The sequence below is a fragment of the Hyperolius riggenbachi genome, chromosome 1 (assembly GCF_040937935.1).
Source record: "Hyperolius riggenbachi isolate aHypRig1 chromosome 1, aHypRig1.pri, whole genome shotgun sequence".
In the NCBI taxonomy this organism is placed as follows: domain Eukaryota; kingdom Metazoa; phylum Chordata; class Amphibia; order Anura; family Hyperoliidae; genus Hyperolius; species Hyperolius riggenbachi.
The window spans coordinates 342,058,354-342,080,430 of record NC_090646.1 but is presented as its reverse complement, the minus strand read 5'-3'; the positions used below and the strand labels follow the sequence as shown (position 1 = coordinate 342,080,430).

The following is a 22,077-nucleotide window of genomic DNA, read 5'->3' as shown; positions in this document are numbered from 1 at the left end:
CTCAATCACAGCACAGAAGGATCTGCATGGCTGACATGTCAGAAAACATCCCGACCTTTGAGGTTAAGGTAGAGTGGAAGTTATGATTCGAATGACCCCCTCAGGAGTCTCTGCTTAACACTTACAGGCGAAAAGGAGCAGCGGCAGTCATGTGACCACCTCAGTTTTTCAGTTAGATTCAGGCATTTGGAAGCATTTTATGTTATACTAGTAAAAAAGCCCGTCCGTAAAAAAAAAAACGGGCGCTAGGCCACAGCCGATACCCCCGCGTGCAATGCCAATGTCCCCCACCGCTGTCTGAAGTCTATGCACACAGGGAGATGTAGCTTGCTTGGCAGTTGGAAAAAGCTGTTATTTCCCGCAATGCAATGAGGTGCACAGACAGCAAACGGTCAGGTTTGGAAATACGAAAACAGGGACAAAGGAGGACGCAGGGACACAGGGGTTCTATTATATAGGATTATTATTGTTGCTGTATTGGAAGAGGGGAAATGTCATCAGGCTAATCAAAATTATGGCCAGAGCTGTGGGGAATTGAACTATATAAAAAGGTAATAACTATAAGCACTAGCAATAATAAAAACATTAGTCAGGTCTTGCTGAGAGTGCTCAACAGATATTAGTGTTGATGGACTCTGATGGGATATTACCTGAATGCTAGTCTATATGAGGCATACTGTAAATGGTACTCCTTAGTAAGTGACCCTGATGACTAAATCTGTGCTCACTTCAGTCTCATTCTCTCATCTCAGCCTTTTCCCTCTGGACTCACAGGCCCGACTCAAACCATTTTATCTCTCAAGTCAGTCAATAAATTCCATTCTCCATCAGTTTGGCAGCTTAATTAGTATATCTAATGAGACCACACAACTATTACTGAATAGACTGCAGGGGTCTGCAAAGTGATTTTACTGGAATATTGCATTCTGCCATTTACTGTGGGCTATATATTGGATATTGCTGCTCCTTTGATTCATCATTTAAGATAAAAGGCTGGCATTTGTCATGTTTTGCTTTATGATACTATATATATATAATTATACTGTGCCAAATAGTATTTATGTCCCAACATAACAGTGTAGTCATCTTTTCTATAGAAATGGACCTTCCAAGATGGAATTTGCTGAATAATTAGTGCATTACAGTTGCTTGCCTGCACCCCCTTAGTGATGTGTTTTTTTCAGACATTATGACCAGTTCAGACAGGCGTCTTAACTGGCCATCAAAGCCGAGACACGGTCCTCCAGCACCAAAAGCTGAGACAACAAAGTGCGCCCCTCCATCCCTCCCACCTCAGCCATCACACACTGATTGCTATTAGACTAAGAGGCGCCCCAGGGCCCCCAACACCTTAATCTCGAGTTATCTGGCTTGCAGTCACTACCATGTATCCCCTTTTCTTATTTCTCTTTGCTTCAAACACAATAGGGGAATGATAACTGAGTGAGTTGTGCCCCCCCCCCCCTCCTAGACTGCGCTCTGAAGCTGGAGCCTCTCTCGCCTCTGCCTCGGCCTGGCCTTGCTGACCATTCAGCGTCTCACTCACATCCATTGTGCAAACAGCTTTCAGTGGCTTCCGGCAGTGCTTAACAATGAGCATAGCGGCTGGAGGTAAACGCCGTACAAACGTCCATGTGAACCGGTTATTAACAATGAGATGGGGTTCTGGACATTTAACATCAGACGAGGCATAACAAATGTAGGCCATGTTTTCAGGTTTACTTGTGCTCAGCAAGACCTCCTGCCAAGGTAAGCTTGTAAAGTTACAGCAGAGAAAACTAACAGAGTTATAGATTCCTGAGAATAGAAAGCCTAATATGGCAGAAGATGGCTGCTCAGTAATATGCGTTTATATATATAATTTAGTGAAGATATTATTTTACCTTCCATATAGTTGCTAAGGGGGCAGCATACACAAGACACATACAAACACAGAACATTTATATCTCACTTTTCTCCTGTCAGACTCAAAGCGCCAGTGCTGCAGCCACTAAGGTGTGCTCTATAGGCAGTAGCAGTGTTAGGGAGTCTTGCCTAAATAGGTGCTGGTTTGCTGAACACAAAGAGACAAGATGTGGTCTTCTGTGTCAGAGGCAGAGCCCTTAAGCCGCATCTACACGAGTAGATGCGGCCGCGATGCTCCTTATCAATCGAGCCGCTGATGCGGCTCGATTGATAAGATCCGACAGGACGGATCTCCGCACCGCCGATTCCCTGCTCGATCCCCGCGAGGGGACAATGGCAGGGAATCGTGCGGGAGATAAGCGGCGCCGGCGGGGACGAGCGGGCACGAGCGGGGAATCGAATGCGGGGCACGCGTGGCGAGCGGGGACGCGGCGGGCACGCGGAAGAGGCGATCCGGCGGCTAATCGAGCCGCCGGATCGCTACAATGCCCCATGGTGTAGATGGGGCTTTAGCTAGTACACTATCCAGCCACTGCCTAGCAGTAGGGTTGCCGCGGTTTAATGGCGCATGGTAATCATACCATGAACAATTCCGTTTTACCGGTTTTAGGGGTTGAGGCAGAGGCGGGGGGAGAGCGGGCACAGGGGTGGGTAGAGAGAGTGGATGCAGCGGCTGGGAAGAGCGGACAGTAATAACTCACCTTCCTTCAGCCACATGCGCATCTATCTCCTTCCTCCCAGGCAAAGTCACGTTGGTAACAGCGCCCCCTGTGATGACGTAGCCGCATGTCATCAGGGACGGATCTAGGGGAGGGGGCAAGGGGTATCTTGCCCCAGGCGCAGTTTGTTGAATTCTTAAAAAGGCGGCAAAATTTGGATGGGGAATGGCAGTTTGAGTGCCAAAACCTGACCTTGCCCCAGGCACAACTTGGTCTAGATCCGTTCCTGCATGTCATGTCATCACAGGGGGCGCTGTTATTAATGCAACAACGCCTGGGAGGAAGGAGATAGATGCGCATGTGACTGAACGAAGGTGAGTTGTTACTGCCCGCTCTCCTCCACCGCTGCACCTATACACGAGGCACCTATACCTATACTGGGGGCAACTATACCAGATACCTATACTGGAGGCACCTATCCATATACTGGTGGCAAGTATACTAGCTACCTATACTGGAGGCACCTAGACTATACTGGCTACCTATACTGGAGGCACCTAGCATATACTGGGGGCAACTATACTGGCTATCTATACTGGAGTCACCTATACCTATACTGGGGCAACTTTACTAGCTACCTATACTGGAGGCACCTATACTGGCTACCTATACTGGAGGCACCAATACCTATACTGGGGGCAACTATACTAGCTACCTATACTGGAGGCAACTATACTAGCTACCTATACTGGAGGCACCTCTACTGGGGGCAACTATGCTGGCTACCTATACTGGAGGCAACTATACTAGCTACCTATACTGGAGGCACCTACCTGGCTAGCCTATTATTTAGTATTTATATAGCGCTGACATCTTCTGCAGCGCTGTACAGAGTATATTGTCTTGTCACTTAACTGTCCCTCAGGGGCTCACAATCTAATCCCTATCATAGTCATATGTCTAAATATGTGTAGATACATGTGTAGTGTATGTATCATAGACTAAAGCCAATTTAGGGGGGAAGCCAATTAACTTATCTGTATGTTTTTGCGATGTTGGAGGAAACTAGAGCGCTGGAGGAAGTCAGACACGGGGAGTACATATAAACGTGCCGATAGTGCCCTACCTGGGATTCAAACTGGGGACACAGCGCTGCAAGATGAGAGAGCTAACCACTATGTCACCATGCTGCCCTAGCCTATATTGGGGCACCTATACTGGGGGCACCAGTAGCTGGCCAGTTTGGGTGTTAGCCGTCCAGATCCCGAAGTAGCAAAATTTAGGGTTCTGGCCGTAACACACACACACACACACACACACACACACACACACACACACACACACACACACACACACACACACACACACACACACACACACACACACACACACAATGTGTATATGTATATATATATATATACACACATCAGGGCCGTGCAGCTCCTCTTCCTGGATCATGGTTGCGCAATAGCCGACCAAGCCCGCCCATGCGCAGTAAACCTGATCAGCGGGCTCCGTGTTACTGTGTATGCAGGCTCACATGGTCATGATTTAGGAAGAGGAGCCTAGAGGTGAAGGGGGCCGTGCTCTGCAAACAGGGGGCTTCAGACAAGCGAAGGATGCCTCAATAGCATCCTGAGGCTTCCCTCTTTTTAGAGTAAGTATTGGATTTTGAACCTAAGCTTCGGCTCGGGTTTACTTTAATAAAGTGTTTGTTCAACGTTGACCTTTTTTTTCATTTTTATAAGGGTAATTGTAATGATACCAGTAATAATAATTGTGTAATACAGTATACCGTGATACCGTCATACTGTGGTATTTTTTGAGATGGTTATCATACTGTCATATTTCATACCGTTGCAACCCTACCTAGCAGTATAGCATAGCAATAGCTACAGCCACCATAGTTACTGATATGAAGCCCTGAAGCAGAGGGAACCCAGGTGGTCCTCCTTAATGCGTTTACAATTTTTTTTTGTAATTTTTCTATTTTACTCTATCCTGTGACTCTGCCTAATCCAATGTGGTGAATATAGCAAGTTAGTGTACTTTGTAGTTTTCCACTCATATCCATGGAGCAGGTGAAGGTGTCAGTGCTCAGGAATGCCAAGTTGTAGGGGACCCAGCAAAGCTTTGCGGCTCCATGATTTTTAGTTATGTCATTGCTTCCCCTTTGATGTGGATTATGTTTTATCTCATGTTATTTCTTACCTGTGCTCTTTGCACCATCTCATCTGCTGTACCAAATCTTTCTTCTAACACACAGCGCAGGTGCTGAGACTCAAACTCCAGCTGCTGCCGGATCAGGTCAATCTGCAGGGAAAACTGAGAACAGAAGTGATGATCAGAAGTGGCAGAGATAATGACTGTACAAATTTCAGGGTATTTGCTGAGGGTTATTATGTAAACTTCTAATTTTACTAGGACATACTTTTTTCCCTAATGTTAACACAATGGAGGAAAGACACCAAAAATGCTCTTAGAAAAGCAATTTTTGCTGCCCATGTGTCTGAGAAAGGGTTATAAGGCCATTTCCAAACAATATGAATTACATCATTCTACAATGATAAAGATCATTCACAAGTGAACAACATTTAAAACAGCTGTCAGTCTTGCCAGGAGTGAATATCCCAGAAATTTCACCTGAAGGTCAGACCACGCAATGCTCTAAGTAATTGCAAATAACCTAGGAGCTACATGTCATACTCTTCAGACCTTATATTGAATTTTAAATCTTAAAGATCATGACAGTGCAATTAGAAAAAAAAAGCCTGATAAGTACGGGTTGTTTGGAAGGGTTGCCAAGAGGAAGCTTCTGCTCTCTAAAAAAACATGGCAGTACATGGTTTGCAAAGCTACATCTTAAAAAACCACAAGGCTTCAGGAGCAATTTCCTTGAGACGAGTGGTGATGTTTGGCTTAATTAAGGACCAGGGGATTTTCTTCTGATCGGTGCTGCGTGGACTCTCCAGCCCGCAGCACCGATCAGGAAATAGCCAGGGCGATCAGACTTCCCCCCTTTTTTCCCCACTAGGGGGATGTCCTGCTGGGGGGGTCTGATCGCCGCCGGCTACCCGCACTTTCCGGGGGGGGGCTCTTCAAAGACCCCCTCCGGAGCGCTTTCCGCCCTCCCTGGCTTTCCCTCCCTCTCCCCTACCCTCTGAGTGGCGCAGGACAGATATCCGTCCTGCGCCTGATAGGATAGGCTTCTGCCTATCAGATGCCGGCGATCCCCGGCCAATCAGAGGCTGGGGATCGCCGATCTACGTCACGGCGCTGCTGCGCAGCAGCACCGTGTGATGTAAACTGCGGGATTTCTTCCCCGCGTGTTTACATTTTGCCGGCGAGCCGCGATCGGCAGCTCTCTGGCTGTTCACGGAGACACCCTCCGTGAACTGGCATGGAAACATGCTATACCACTAACAACCCGCCGACGCCTATGGGCGTTAGGCGGTCGTTAAGTGGTTTTTAAAAATGCACAGTGTTATGTGTGGCAAAAAACAAACACAACAAGCACAGCATATCAACACAAACACCTCATACCAACAAGCATGATGGTGGAGAGGTGGTGATTTGGTCCAATTTTCAGCCACAGAACCTGGGCTACTTGCAGTTATGGAGTTGAGCATGGACTTCTTTGTATACCAAAGTGTAATAAAGTCAAATGTGAGGCAATCTATGTGGCATCTAAACCTTGGTTAAAACTGGATCATGCAACAGGACAAATATCACAAGCACACCAACAAATCTACAACAGATTGGCTCAAAAAGAAAAGAATGAGATGTTGCAATGAGCAGACCTCAACCTGAATGAAATGTTGTGTTGGGACCTTAAAGGACCACTATCTCGAAAAAAGTCAGCAGTTAAAATCTGACAGAACCGACAGGTTTTGGGCCAGTTCATCTCCTCATGGGGGATTCTCATGGGTTTGTTTGTTTTCAACAGCATTTCCTGAAAAGCAGTTTAACTGCCAAAATAGTAAGATACCAGTCGGCCTCCCTAAACACTTGCACACTATTTTGTCAGTTAGACTTTGCAACTGCTATTCAGGAAACGCTGTTGAAAACAAAGAAAACTCTGAGAATCCCACACGAGGAGATGGACTGGCCCAAAACCTGTTGTCGGTTCTGTCAGATTTTAACTGCCTACTTTGTCTCTTTAAAGAGAAACCGTAACCTAGAATTGAACTTCATTCCAATCAGTAGCTGATACCCCCTTTCCCATGAGTAATCTTTTCCTTTTCGCAAATGGAGCATCAGGGTGCTCTGTATGGCTGATATTGTGGTGAAACCCCTCCCACAGTGAGATGTCAGGACCATGGTTCTGACATCACACTGTAGGAGCCTTGTTGTATTGTGGGAAATAACAACTGTTTACAGCTGTTTCCAACTGCCAAAAAAGCAAGCAGCATCTGCTTCCACAGAGATCACCTGCCAGCAGTAAAATGTCACCATGTGATAAATGTCAGAATGTAAATCAGGGAGAGGAAAGATTTTACAATGGGCAAACACTGACTAAATCATTTATACATAATTATTGTAAAAATGAAGCACTTTTTTTATTACATTATTTTCACTGGAGTTCCTCTTTAAGAGTGCTTTGCAGAGATAATTATCCACAAATCCTCAATGATCTGGAGCAATGTTGTAAATAAGAGTTGGCTAAAATTCCCCCATAATGACATGTGAGACTGACTTAAAGTTGTACAGAATATGGTTACATTAAATTATGCATAAATTATTATCTACCAGCTGTTGAATCATGGGGTGTTACTTCATTTTTCACACATGGCTTCTCAATTTTGGCTGCATTTTTGTTAAGAAATGCTTTAATATTCTATGGACCAGATGATGTTTTTGTTACTCCCTAATATGTAAAACCTTTGAATGGAAAGAGGGGACTCTTTTTCTCATGACTGTATGTTTTGATGTAAGCATAAAAGCAACTCATCCTTGCTGTATATAGGGCCAAACTGGGGGCCAGACTAAACATGCAGAAGTAGTGTCTGTATCACAGGCCTGAAGCAAAGACACTGCTAATCCAGTCAGACCTCAGTCAGAAACACCTGCTCTACATGCTGCTTCAGGATCTATGGCTAACAACTATTAGAGGCAGAGAATCATCAGAATAGCCAGACAAAGAATTTTGTTTAAAAGGAAATAAATATGTCAGCCTCCATATCCCTCTCACTTCAGGTGTGCTTTAAGAAGGGGTTCACACTTAAAATTTGTATGCATTTTGTGCGAAAACACATTTGCCGCACATCCAATGAAAGTCAATGGAAATTCAATTTTTTCTAAAATTTGAATATTCGTGTTTATATTTTCATGTGTGAAAAAAATGTACTTCTTGCAGCATACATTTGCACATCACACGCAAATTCCCATTGACTTTCATTCGCGATTCTGAAAAAAAATTGTATACAAACTCAAATTTAAATGTGAAAGCACATTTAGTTTTCCTCAATGAAAAGTGTGAACCTGCCTAAAGCAAACCTAAATTCAAGGGAATTAGGTGGCCATTAGGGTTAGGAACTGGCACCATAGGATACTGACTACCTCTTATGTATATGTTACGGCCAGAACCCGAAGTTTGGCCACCTCTAGTTCTGGCCGGCCACTTCAGGTTCTGGCCGGCCAATGTGCGAAGTGGCCGCTGCGCTGCGACCAATGTGAGAAATGGGAATGAATCATGTAACATTAATGTATCTGCTGGCCCCAGCGCAGTGGCCCAACGTATCGCAACTTAGTTATTTTAATGAAATTAAGCCGGCGGCAATGTAGCAGATGAAGCCGCCGGCTTTTTCTCTGCCTCTCTCTCCTTCTCTTATTATGGGCAGCCGGCGGAGACACGCGTGTCCCCTCCAGAGTCGTTCGTCGCAGCAGGGAAGCCTGCCGTTCTTGCAGAGCAGTTGCTGGCAGAAGCAATGTCTGCAGCCTCCCCGCTCTGCTTTCCCTGGCGAGACGAACGACTCTGGAGGGGGACACGAGTGCTGCCCATAATAAGAAAAGGAGAGAGAGGCGGGGGGGTTGAGAGGGGCAGAGCAAAAGCCGGCGGCTTCATCTGTCTCATTGCCACCGGCTTAATTTCATTAAATTAACTAGGTTGCGATACATTTGGCCGCTGCACTGCGGCCAGAAGATACATGCATGTTACATGAATCATTCCATTCCTCACATTGGCCGCAGCGCAGCGGCCACTTCGCACATTGGCCGGCCAGAACCCGAAGTGGCCGGCCAGAACTAGAAGTGGCCAAACTTCGGGTTCTGGCCGTAACATTTACAACATTCCTCCTCACTGCGAGCAGTCACATGGGTGGAGGGAGAGGTACATGCTAATTTTGTTCAGAATAAATATATTAAGAGTCAAAACCATAGCAGCACTGGAGGACATTGAATTAAGTATGTGACAGAGATAATTGGTGCTTTATAGTCGTGACTGTCAAAGTGGTAACTTTATTTATAAAAGAGAGATCTCCTCTAGGATGGAATTTAAAAAACTTGGTACTGTCCTTGGAAACCAGGAACAGTTGTCACATATTCAAACTGAATGAAACCAGAATACAGAAAAAATAAAATTTTACAAATATATTTATGTATAGGTTATCCATGCAACCAGTGGCATAGCTAAGGAGCTCTGGACCCCAATGCAAGTTTTACAATGGGGCCCTTCAAGCACTCTATACACACCAAAACCTGCCAATGGCAATTACAGTGTCAGAGGTGCAAGAAGGGGATGGGGAACAGTTTATTAATGATTACCACTATTCAAAGTATTTATAGAAGTGATTATTATGAGCACAGGACCAATAGAGAGCTAATACTGCAGTTGCGGGAGGCCCCCTTTGGGGCCCCTCTGGCCCAAGGGCCCCGATGCGGTTGCAACCTCTGCACCCCCTATTGCTACGCCCCTGCATGCAACTTACCGTCTCAACCTGAGGCAGTTCCTCCAATCGTTTGGACAAACTTTGAAGCTGGGAGAAATACCAGAGTTTCTCTTTTTCTTCTTTGTCAATTTCTACCAACAGCAGAGACCTAATAAGACAAATCATTACATATAAATTAGAAGCTGTGAGTAGATGGTTTTCCAAACAAACTAATAGTAGTAATATTGGACTATTTCTTGTAGGCCACAAAAGCAAGAAAGTACCGTAATTTTAACCAGACAAATACATCTGCTACTTTCAAAGTCTTTCCCAGCTGGCCAAAGAGTTGAGTGATCATTGTCTACATGGAATAATGAAAATTTAATGAATACTTAAAGAGAACCCGAGGTGGATTTATGAAATCTTAATAAGACACACATGCACATTGACATGCCTTTGTGTCGTTCTGGATCGGCCCCAATCACCGGCCCCGAAAAATACCTACTGGCTAACGACAATCTTCCTGGGTCGCATCTCAGCTTCCGTTTGGAGGAAGCTAGCAGAGGCAGGGGGGGGGGGGGGGGCATGTTATGGAGGACAAGCTGATTGACAAGCTCAGGTAGATAGCAGGCTAGTGACAAGCAGATTGTCGCTATCCTGGCGGTATTTTTCAGTGGAGACAGCAGAGCAGTTTTGAGTGCAAACGTATTTAGCTTGAAAATGGACAACTACATTAAATCTTGGCTTCATTTCATGAGTCCATTTTCAAAGCTATAGAAAGTTGCATACAGAATCTGCACAATCCAGCATCAACTTGGAACAATATGCATTGCACTGACCATCCCTGCACAGATCATAATTATTTTTCATTAGAAACGAACAGGCACTAACACAAGACACAGCACAACTTCAAGTTGTGTTCACTCCACTCCAGGATTAACCAGATTAAATTATAAATTGTTATCAGCACCCCCCCCCCCCCCCTCCCCAATCCTTCCAAACAGCTAATGCACTTTGAAAACAAAGCAGGTAATGCAGGGCATCTGGTAATTTGGGCGTGTTAAAGACCGCAATGTTAATTGCCCAGTGTGTCATTTGGGTGCCACAAATAGCTGGAGCCAAAATTACATTAGGACTTACGATGCGAGATATGAAAAAAAAAAAGTTAGGTATCTCTTTAACACTGCAGTTGTTATGGCAGACAGCCTGCACCCTCCGTTTCACTTTACATAGTTTTATTATGCTGTCCGAGGCTCCGGAGCAGACCCGACCCTGCCCAGGGACGCCCTATCTGATATAGATAAGGATTGCCGCTTTAAATTTAGCGATTGCATGACGCCTAGGAGAGTGTAGGGAGGCTGGCAGCAATGACACGGGGAAGACGGGGCTCTAGACCTGTAGAGTTGGGCCGAACCTCCGATTTTAGGTTCGCGAACCGGGTTCGCGAACTTTCGCGGAACGTTCGGTTCGCGTTAAAGTTCGCGAACCGCAATAGACTTCAATGGGGATGCGAACTTTGAAAAAAAAAAATAATTATGCTGGCCACAAAAGTGATGGAAAAGATGTTTCAAGGGGTCTAACACCTGGAGGGGGGCATGGCGGAGTGGGATACACGCCAAAAGTCCCCGGGAAAAATCTGGATTTGACGCAAAGCAGCGTTTTAAGGGCAGAAATCACATTGAATGCTAAATGACAGGCCTAAAGTGCTTTAAAACATCTTGCATGTGTATACATCAATCAGGTAGTGTAATTAAGGTACTGCTTCACACTGACACACCAAACTCACCGTGTAACGCACCGCAAACAGCTGTTTGTACTAGTGACGGCCGTGCTGGACTGGTGCGCACCATGGCGAGAGTGCAGGTTTTTGTGGCTTTACAGCCCATATGGTCGGCCTGGCTGATGTAGCTGAATGACAGAACAGTGACTGTCCAGCTGATCAAATTTGGTCTGACCACAATGAAGCAACGACCTTATTATCTTTTGTGTGCCCCCCGAGACACTCATCTAGGCGCCGGTCATTGCTTCATTGTGATACGCAAGCCCCTTCACCACGGCAAGGTAATGATCACGAAGGGGAATGGGCGCATGTACATGCCTTTTCTTTTGTTGTTGCAGCTGCCCTCAGTGCAGCCAGAAAAATTAGGCAGTCATGTACACGCACCATAAAAATTATTACAGCGGCCGCTGCTAGCAGCGGCCTAAAAAATTCAGCAATCCGCCTGGAGTCCCGGACCCTGTTGGTGGTGGCGGAGAAGGTAGTGAAGCGGCCTGCAGGCAGACATGCTGTGTGGAGGGACTGGGAGCGACTTAGTCTTTTTGGGGCAGGCCAGGCAGCCAGTCACACGGCGTGCAGGCAGAGATGCTGTGTGTGCGGGGACTGACTTAGTCTTGGGGCGGGCAGCAGCCCTCCGGGATCCATGCCTCATTCATTTTGATAAAGGTGAGGTACTTAACACTTTTGTGACTTAGGCGACTTCTCTTCTCTGTGACAATGCCTCCAGCTGCGCTGAAGGTCCTTTCTGAGAGGACGCTTGCGGCAGGGCAGGAGAGAAGTTGGATGGCAAATTGGGACAGCTCTGGCCACAGGTCAAGCCTGCGCACCCAGTAGTTCAAGGGTTCCTCATCGCTGTTCACAGCAGTGTCTACATCCACACTTAAGGCCAGGTAGTCGGCTACCTGCCGGTCGAGGCGTTGGTGGAGGGTGGATCCGGAAGGGCTACGGCGAGGCGTTGGACTAAAGAACGTCCGCATGTCCGACATCACCATGAGATCGCTGGAGCGTCCTGTCTTTGACTGCGTGGACACGGGAGGAGGATTAGTGGCAGTGGTACCTTGCTGGCGTTGTGCCGTCACATCACCCTTAAAGGCATTGTAAAGCATAGTTGACAGCTGGTTCTGCATATGCTGCATCCTTTCCACCTTCCGGTGAGTTGGTAACAGGTCCGCCACTTTGTGCCTGTACCGAGGGTCTAGTAGTGTGGCCACCCAGTACAGCTCATTCCCCTTGAGGTTTTTTATACGGGGGTCCCTCAACAGGCAGGACAGCATAAAAGACGACATCTGCACAAAGTCGGATCCAGTACCCTCCATCTCCTCTTGCTCTTCCTCAGTGACGTCAGGTAAGTCAACCTCCTCCCCCCAGCCGCGAACAATACCACGGGAAGGTTGAGCAGCACAAGCCCCCTGCGACGCCTGCTGCGGTTGTTCTCCTGCCGCTGTCCCCTCCTCCTCCTCCTCCTCCTCCCCCAAAGAAACACCTTGCTCATCATCCTCTGAGTCTGACTCGTCTTCTGCACACGACCTCTCTTCTTCCTCCTCCTCCCCCCTCTGTGCTGCCGCAGGTGTTGAGGAAACAGCTGGGTCTGATGAAAATTGGTCCCATGCCTGTTCCTGCCGTAACGGTTCCTGGTCACGCTCATTCGCAGCTTCATCCGCCACTCTACGCACAGCACGCTCCAAGAAGTACGCGTAGGGAATTAAGTCGCTGATGGTGCCCTCACTGCGGCTCACCAGGTTGGTCACCTCCTCAAACGGCCGCATGAGCCTGCATGCATTTTTCATCAGTGTCCAGTTGTCGGGCCAGAACATCCCCATCTTCCCAGACTGTTTCGTTCTACTCCAGTTGTAGAGGTACTGGGTGACGGCTTTCTTCTGTTCTAGCAGGCGGGAGAACATGAGCAGGGTCGAGTTCCAGCGAGTGGGGCTATCGCAAATGAGGCGTCTCACCGGCATGTTGTTTTTACGCTGAATTTCTGCAAATCGTGCCATGGCTGTGTAAGAGCGCCTCAAATGCCCACAGAACTTCCTGGCCTGCTTCAGGACATCCGCTAAGCCAGGGTACTTTGCCACAAATCTTTGAACCACTAGATTCATGACATGTGCCATGCAGGGTATGTGTGTCAGCTTCCCCATATGCAAAGCGGCAAGCAGATTGCTGCCGTTGTCGCACACCACGTTGCTGCCGTTGTCGCACACCACATCTCCAGGTGGTGCGGGGTCAGCCACTCATCCACCTGTTTCTTAAGAGCAGCCAGGAGAGCTGCTCCAGTGTGACTCTCCGCTTTGAGACAAGCCATGTCTAAGATGGCGTGACACCGTCGTACCTGGCATGCAGCATAGGCCCTGCGGAGCTGGGGCTGTGTAGCTGGAGAGGAGAACTGCCACTCAGCCAAGGAGGAGGAGGAGGACAGCGAAGAGCATGTAGCAGGAAGAGAGGAGGTGGCAGGAGGCCTGCCTGCAAGCCGTGGAGGTGTCACAATTTGGTCCGCCGCTTTCTGCTTGCCATCGTTCACCACCAGGTTCACCCAATGGGCTGTGTAGGTAATGTAGCGGCCCTGCCCGTGCTTGGCAGACCAGCCATCCGTGGTCAGGTGTACCCTTGACCCAACGCTCTTCGCAAGAGATGACACCACTTGCCTCTCAACTTCACGGTGCAGTTGGGGTATGGCCTTTCTCGAAAAATAAGTGCGGCCTCGCATCTTCCACTGCGGTGTTCCGATGGCCACAAATTTACGGAAGGCCTCAGAGTCCACCAGCCGGTATGGTAACAGCTGGCGAGCTAACAGTTCCGCCACGCCAGCTGTCAGACGCCGGGCAAGGGGGTGACTGGCCAAAAGTGGCTTCTTCCGCTCAAACATTTCCTTCACAGACACCTGACTGCTGCTGTGGGCAGAGGAGCAGGAACCGCTCAAGGGCAGAGGCGGAGTGGAGGAGGGTGCCTGTGAAGGTGCAAAGGAGAAAGCGGCAGAAGCAGATGATGCACCTGAAGGAGGAAGAGGAGAAGGAGGGTGACTTTTCTTTTGTGTGCTGCTGCTGCTTTTGCTCAGGTGGCCATCCCATTGCTGTTTGTGCCTTTTCTCCAGGTGCCTTCGTAAGGCACTTGTCCCTACGTGAGTGTTGGCCTTTCCACGGCTCAATTTTTGTTGGCAGAGCGAACAGATGGCTTTGGTCCGATCTGAGGCACACACATTAAAAAATTTCCACACCGCTGAGCCACCCTGGGATGTGGGCACTATGGGGACCTCAGCAGCTGATGCTGAAGGGCAAGTTGGCTGGCTGTACATAGGTGGCGATACATGGTGCCGGACTCTGCCACCAGCTGTTTCTGACGAAGAGCTGCCCCAGCTTCTTTCAGCAACTTCTCTCCTCCTACTACTCTCTGACGCCCCCTCTGAACTGTCCCCCTCTTCATCTCCTCTATTGGGAACATACAGAGGATCCCTATTACCGTCATCATCGTAGTCATCCTGCCCAGCTTCGCTTGCCTCAGACAAATCCAAACTTGCACCATCAGTAGGTCCTTCATCCTCCTGACACGTTACATCCATAGTGTTGCCGCGTAATTCAGACATATTAGCTGGTGAAAATTCATCTGGCTGTAACAACAATGGCTGTGCATCAGTGATTTCAACACTAAATAATTCTTGCGAAGTGTCAAATGCAGCGGAAGTGGTGCTAGTAGTAGCGCTGGTGGCTGAGCAAGATGAGGTGTTCTGTGTCGCTAAATACTCAACCACGTCCTGACAATCTTGGGAGGTGATGGGACGTGCCTTCTTCCGAGCACTGTACTGTGGGCCAGGTCCACACGAAATTACATTTACACGACCTCGCGCAGACCTGCCGGGTGGCCTTCCTCTGCCTCTGCCACTACCTCTTCCTCTTCCTCTACCTGTTTTGTCCATATTGGGTATGCACGGAGTGGTATATCACACTGCGTGCACTCACGTAGGTAGGTGGGTTCACTTAACTGCACAGGTATGCGCACTGATGCGGTGGGTTCACTGAACAGAACAGGTATACAGTGGCGGGTTCACAGAACAGGTATGCAGTGGCAGGATCACTGAACACAATAGGTATGCAGTGGCATGTTCACTAAACAGGTATACAGTGGCGGGTCCACTGAACAGAACAGGTATACAGTGGCGGGTTCACAGAACAGGTATACAGTGGCGGGTCCACTGAACAGAACAGGTATACAGTGGCGGGTCCACTGAACAGAACAGGTATACAGTGGCGGGTCCACTGAACAGAACAGGTATACAGTGGCGGGTCCACTGAACAGAACAGGTATACAGTGGCGGGTTCACAGAACAGGTATACAGTGGCGGGTCCACTGAACAGAACAGGTATACAGTGGCGGGTTCACAGAACAGGTATACAGTGGCGGGTCCACTGAACAGAACAGGTATACAGTGGCGGGTCCACTGAACAGAACAGGTATACAGTGGCGGGTCCACTGAACAGAACAGGTATACAGTGGCGGGTCCACTGAACAGAACAGGTATACAGTGGCGGGTTCACAGAACAGGTATGCAGTGGCAGGATCACTGAACACAATAGGTATGCAGTGGCGTGTTCACTAAACAGGTATACAGTGGCGGGTCCACTGAACAGAACAGGTATACAGTGGCGGGTCCACTGAACAGAACAGGTATACAGTGGCGGGTCCACTGAACAGAACAGGTATACAGTGGCGGGTCCACTGAACAGAACAGGTATACAGTGGCGGGTTCACAGAACAGGTATGCAGTGGCAGGATCACTGAACACAATAGGTATGCAGTGGCGTGTTCACTAAACAGGTATACAGTGGCGGGTCCACTGAACAGAACAGGTATACAGTGGCGGGTTCACAGAACAGGTATACAGTGGCGGGTCCACTGAACAGAACAGGTATACAGTGGCGGGTCCACTGAACAGAACAGGTATACAGTGGCGGGTCCACTGAACAGAACAGGTATACAGTGGCGGGTCCACTGAACAGAACAGGTATACAGTGGCGGGTTCACAGAACAGGTATACAGTGGCGGGTCCACTGAACAGAACAGGTATACAGTGGCGGGTTCACAGAACAGGTATGCAGTGGCAGGATCACTGAACACAATAGGTATGCAGTGGCGTGTTCACTAAACAGGTATACAGTGGCGGGTCCACTGAACAGAACAGGTATACAGTGGCGGGTCCACTGAACAGAACAGGTATACAGTGGCGGGTCCACTGAACAGAACAGGTATACAGTGGCGGGTTCACAGAACAGGTATACAGTGGCGGGTCCACTGAACAGAACAGGTATACAGTGGCGGGTTCACAGAACAGGTATGCAGTGGCAGGATCACTGAACACAATAGGTATGCAGTGGCGTGTTCACTAAACAGGTATACAGTGGCGGGTCCACTGAACAGAACAGGTATACAGTGGCGGGTTCACTGAACAGGTATACAGTGGCGGGTCCACTGAACAGAACAGGTATACAGTGGCGGGTTCACAGAACAGGTATGCAGTGGCAGGTTCACTGAACACAACAGGTATGCAGTGGCAGGTTCACTGAACACAACAGGTATGCAGTGGCGGGTTCACTGAACAGGTATACAGTGGCGGGTCCACTGAACAGAACAGGTATACAGTGGCGGGTCCACTGAACAGAACAGGTATACAGTGGCGGGTCCACTGAACAGAACAGGTATACAGTGGCGGGTTCACAGAACAGGTATACAGTGGCGGGTCCACTGAACAGAACAGGTATACAGTGGCGGGTTCACAGAACAGGTATGCAGTGGCAGGATCACTGAACAGGTATGCAGTGGCAGGATCACTGAACAGGTATGGAGTGGCAGGATCACAGTACAGGTATGCAGTGGGCTGAGGGCTCACTGAACAGAACAGGTATGCAGTGGCAGGATCACTGAACAGGTATGGAGTGGCAGGATCACAGTACAGGTATGCAGTGGGCTGAGGGCTCACTGAACAGAACAGGTATGCAGTGGCAGGATCACTGAACAGGTATGCAGTGGCAGGATCACTGAACAGGTATGCAGTGGCAGGATCACAGTACAGGTATGCAGTGGGCTGAGGGCTCACTGAACAGAACAGGTATGCAGTGGCAGGATCACTGAACAGGTATGGAGTGGCAGGATCACAGTACAGGTATGCAGTGGGCTGAGGGCTCACTGAACAGAATAGGTATGCAGTGGCAGGATCACTGAACAGGTATGCAGTGGCAGGATCACTGAACAGGTATGCAGTGGCAGGATCACAGTACAGGTATGCAGTGGCAGGATCACAGTACAGGTATGCAGTGGGCTGAGGGCTCACTGAACAGAACAGGTATGCAGCCAGGAAGAAGTTAAGCTTAACTAATCTTTCCCTATATGAGAGACTGCAGCAGCTCGCCCTACTCTCACTAATGCAGGCACACGAGTGGCCGTAATGGCCGCCGCTGCCTGCCTTATATAAGGGGGGGTGGGGCTCCAGGGGCTAGTGTAGCCTAATTGGCTACACTGGGCCTGCTGACTGTGATGTAGAGGGTCAAAGTTGACCCTCAGTGCATTATGGGGCGAACCGAACTTCTTCCGCAAAAGGTTCGCGTGCGGTACCCGCACGCGAACCACCTACGTTCGCGCGAACCACGTTCGCCGGCGAACCGTTCGGCCCAACTCTATAGACCTGTGCAGCCTCACTAGCGGCTATGCAAACTATGTACGTGCTAAATTCAAAGTGGTGATCCTAGTGTGGCTGCGCACGTCTAGAGCCCCATCTTCCCCGCGTCATCGCTCCCAGCCTCCCTACGCTCCTAGACGTCATGCGAGTGCTATACATGTATATCTGAACTGAATAGATTGCTTATTTTGCAACAAAAGTGGAATCATAATTTAAAGGACACCTGAACTAATAGGGATATAGAAGCTGCCATATTTATTTCCTTATAAACCTTTCCAGTTGCCTGGCTGTCCTGCTGATCTCTTTGGCTGCTTTAGTATCTGAATCACATACCTGAAACACGCATACAGCTTGCAACTGAAGTCCGACTAGATCATACATGTCAAGCTTTGGCCCGGAGGCCAAGTTTGGCCCGCAGAGCCATCAGATTTGGCCCCCAAGTGGTGTCCCCACATTGCATTATGTTTGACCCACTCTATATGGGGGGAAGGAGGGGGAAAGCAATATGCACGAGGGAACAGTATACGGGAGGGAGATTGGGCCACTAGACACCAGGGAACTGCATAGTGGAGGAAGGGAGGACCACTAAACACCAGAAACACTAGGGAACTGTATTGGGGAGGGAGGATGCCATTAGCCATCTTTCTAAGGGAGGTGGTTACTAGACATTGAGGTCAGCCCATGACTTGGTCCCAGTGTTCAGATTTGGCCCATGTTGTTTTTGAGTTTGACACCCCTGGACTAGATTAAGTTGGACTTTAGTCAGAAATATCTGATGTGCATGCTTGTTCATGGTTCTTGGCTAAAAGTATTAAAAGCAGAGAATCAGCAGGACAGGCAGGCAACTGGTATTGTTTAAAAGGAAATTAATATGGCGTCCTCCTTATCCCTTTCGGCTTAGGTGTCTTTTAAAAACAGCAAAGCTATACTTAAAGAGGAACTGTACCAAAAAGGGGGAAAAAGATAAATCAATACATCGCAAAGTGAAAAGTTAAAAAATAAAAGAGAGATCAACAAATGATTGATATTTGCCATGTAATTTGTTCATATTGTTTGATCCACACAATCAGCCTGCACGTCTTCATCTTTACTACTGACAGACATGAAAAGAAAAAACAGCACCAACTACCATTGTCTATAACCACACCCCCTAATAATGTGATAGGCAAAAAAGGATTTTCTTTTTTATAGATATACATATGCACAGAGGGAGTTACTGGTTGTTTGGAAACAGCTTTTATTTCCCAGAATGCAACAAGGCTCACCGACAGGAAACTGTCAGGGCCAAAGATTGTGGGAGAGGTTTTACCACAATTATCAGCCATACAGGGCCCCTGCCCCGCCTTTTAAACAATTCCAATTGCCTGGCTGTCCTGCTGATCTCTTTGGCTGAAGCACACACTTAATACAAGTTTGCGAATAATCCAATCAGATTTCAGTCAGGAACATTTGATCTGAATGCTTGGACAAGGTCTATGGCTACAAGTATTATGCTGGATACACACTATGCGTTTCCGCGTGCGACGCGGCCGTCGATACGCGTCGATTCGATTATTTCCGACATGTCCGATTCAAGCTTCGATGGATCATTAGGTCGATTTGCCATACTTTACATGGCATTCGACCTAAAAATCATCGAAATTCGTTCGGAAATGTTCGGAAATGATCGAATCGACGCGTATTGACGGCCGCGTCGCACGCGGAAACGCATAGTGTGTATCCAGCATTAGAGGCAGAGGATCAGCAGGACAGCCAGGCAATGAAATAAATATGGCTGCCTCCATATACTGTACATCATACTTCAGGTATCCTTCAATGCTGTATTCTTTTTTTAGACATATAATTTTGTAGTAGCTGTGTTTTTTCAGCATGGATTGAGAAAACAGTGAGAAGCAACGTCACTCTCACCTCTCTGACTGAAATATCTATACAAAGCTCACCCTGTAGTAATAATGAGACAAGACTCTCTGAACTCAATTAAGAATGCACTAACATTTACAGCCTCTAGAATGTGAGATAAATCCTGAAGATCACATTTGAATGAGATAGATAGATAGATAGATAGATAGATAGATAGATAGATAGATAGATAGAATATTTAAAACATGTTCCAACTATTTTTTAAAGCCAAGCTTTATTAAAACAAATGTAGCAGAACATATTAATGCATACAGTTTTCACACAGTAATGCAATAAAGCCTTGGTCAACATGAACAATGTGTGAACAGTTGAACAAACACAACAACAACAACAACAACAATACTGACATTTACAAAAGGAGCAATATAATAAACAATAGGTCATATACGAACATTGAAATGAGTGCACCTTTAAAATAAGCAAGTACTAATCAAAAAAGAGTAAGGCTAGGTCCACACTTGTCCGTTCCAGATCGGATCTATTTCAAACCATCCTGTTTTTGTAAACAATTTTTTTCCTCCCTGTTTTCTTTAAAAAAGACCTTTTTGCAGCCTACATTTCCAGTCCGTGGAAACGTATCCCCAGCCCTGGCTGTGGGTGGGGGGGCCAGGACGGGAGGTTGTAGCGGGTGGCGGAGAGGGGGGTCCCCCCCCCTGGGTCCCCCTTCCCCGCTCCCCCTCCAGCTAGTTTCTGTTGAAAATCATTTAAAAAATCAATGTATAAAGCAAGAGGCGAGCAGGGAACTTACTTCCTTGCGTTCCACTGCTCGCCGCGTCACTTCCTGTATTGCCGCCCTCTGCACTTCATTGGACGGTATACAGGAAGTGACGCAGCGAGCAGTGGAACGCAAGGAAGTGAGTAAGTTCCCCGCCAGCCTCTTGCTTTAATACTTTGATTTTTAAATCATTTTAAATAGAAACTAGCTGGAGGTGGAGCGGGGAAGGGGGGACCCAGGTGAGGGAGGGGGGCGACTCCCCTCCCCGCCGCCCGCTGCAACCCCCTGTCCTGGCTGCTACCCCCTCCAGCATGGTGGCCCCCAACCCACTCACAGGCAGGGCTGGGACACAGAAAACGGATCCGTTTCTGTGTCCAAAGATGCTTGTGTAGAGGGGGATCCGTTTTGCCATAGATTTTCGCCTACCCCTCCGTGTATCAGGAAACGATCTGGGTCCGTGAAAATCCTGCAAGATCCAGACTTCCATTCAAGTTGTCAAAATGGATGCCACTGAACGCAGACGGATCGTTTTTTTTTGGGGGGGGTAATGGTACCTGTACGGTGCTAGACCACATTGCGCAGTGGGATGCCCAGGTTTACAGCTTTAATTAGATCAGCGCAGCTAGGCACTGTTGCAGTGATCCAGTGTCTGGTCAACAACTTACATGCGATATGCATTAGATCAAGTAGCAGGAGTTTAGTGCATTAAGGTGTCAGGAAATGTACTCAGGAGACACAGTGTGGAGTCGCACACTACTGGACATCCCATGAGATTGTTAAGGAATTTAACTACCTGCTTCGAGTACAGATTAACATTTGGTCCAACTATTTATTAATTTATTAACCGTAATGTAAATATCAATATCCATTATTAGACACAAACATTTTTTTTAAGATAAATTACTTTTCTAAATTAATTTTATATCAGTTTGTGCTCATCATTTTTTAGCTTGTAGTGGGTTTCAGATAATAGACATTCTTCTCACCTTTCCTTCTCCAGCTCGGCTCTTAAAGCTCCATTTGAACGACTTTCCACCTTTCCTTTCTTTTGAGGTGTATCGGGTTGTACTGGTGGTGCCATACAAGATCGACTCCTGATCACTGAGGCATCAGGAGGACCACTGGATGCATACTGATTGTACAAAACGTGGACATCTCCTTGGATGAATAAAACAAAAACACCATTTTCTTCCATTTTTGATTAAATAAACTTGCCAATCAATTAGACATATAATATTCACATAAGTGACTGATGTATTGTTGCTAAATACAGTATGACCGATTGATTTTATTGCCAATAAAATCGATAATGGTGCTCAAATAGTCTAAATTCTTAGTGGTGTAGTGGTTAGCACACCTTACAGTGCTAGGGTACTAAGTTCAAATCTTAGCCAGGATGTTAGTTCCATGGAATTGATATGTTCTCCACACGTTTGCTCGAGTTTCCTCCAGGCACTAGAGTTTCCTCCTGCATTCCAAAGACATACAAGTAAGTTGTTTGGTTCCTTTAAACTGATTACAGTAGGAGCATCAGTATGACTATGGTAGGGATTAGATGGGCGTACATATTATGG

General features: G+C 47.4%; 1 protein-coding gene and 1 long non-coding RNA gene across 4 annotated transcripts in view; one reads left to right on the top strand and one right to left on the bottom strand.

Annotated features, from left to right (window-relative positions):
• The window catches only part of APC2 (APC regulator of WNT signaling pathway 2), a 106,693-nt gene that overhangs the window by 41,074 nt on the left and 43,542 nt on the right, over positions 1–22,077 (bottom strand). For all 3 annotated transcript variants that reach the window (XM_068234008.1, XM_068234007.1, XM_068234009.1), the window contains exons 5-7: positions 21,490–21,661; positions 9,491–9,599; positions 4,776–4,889 (exon numbers count right to left, since the gene is read on the bottom strand). In XM_068234008.1, coding sequence (XP_068090109.1) covers positions 4,776–4,889; positions 9,491–9,599; positions 21,490–21,661 — 395 coding nt within the window. The remainder of the gene's footprint in view (positions 1–4,775; positions 4,890–9,490; positions 9,600–21,489; positions 21,662–22,077) is intronic.
• Positions 385–21,872, top strand: LOC137511819 (uncharacterized). Its single transcript, XR_011020514.1, has 3 exons — positions 385–551; positions 4,831–4,946; positions 21,504–21,872. It is a non-coding gene; the product is annotated as an uncharacterized lncRNA (long non-coding RNA).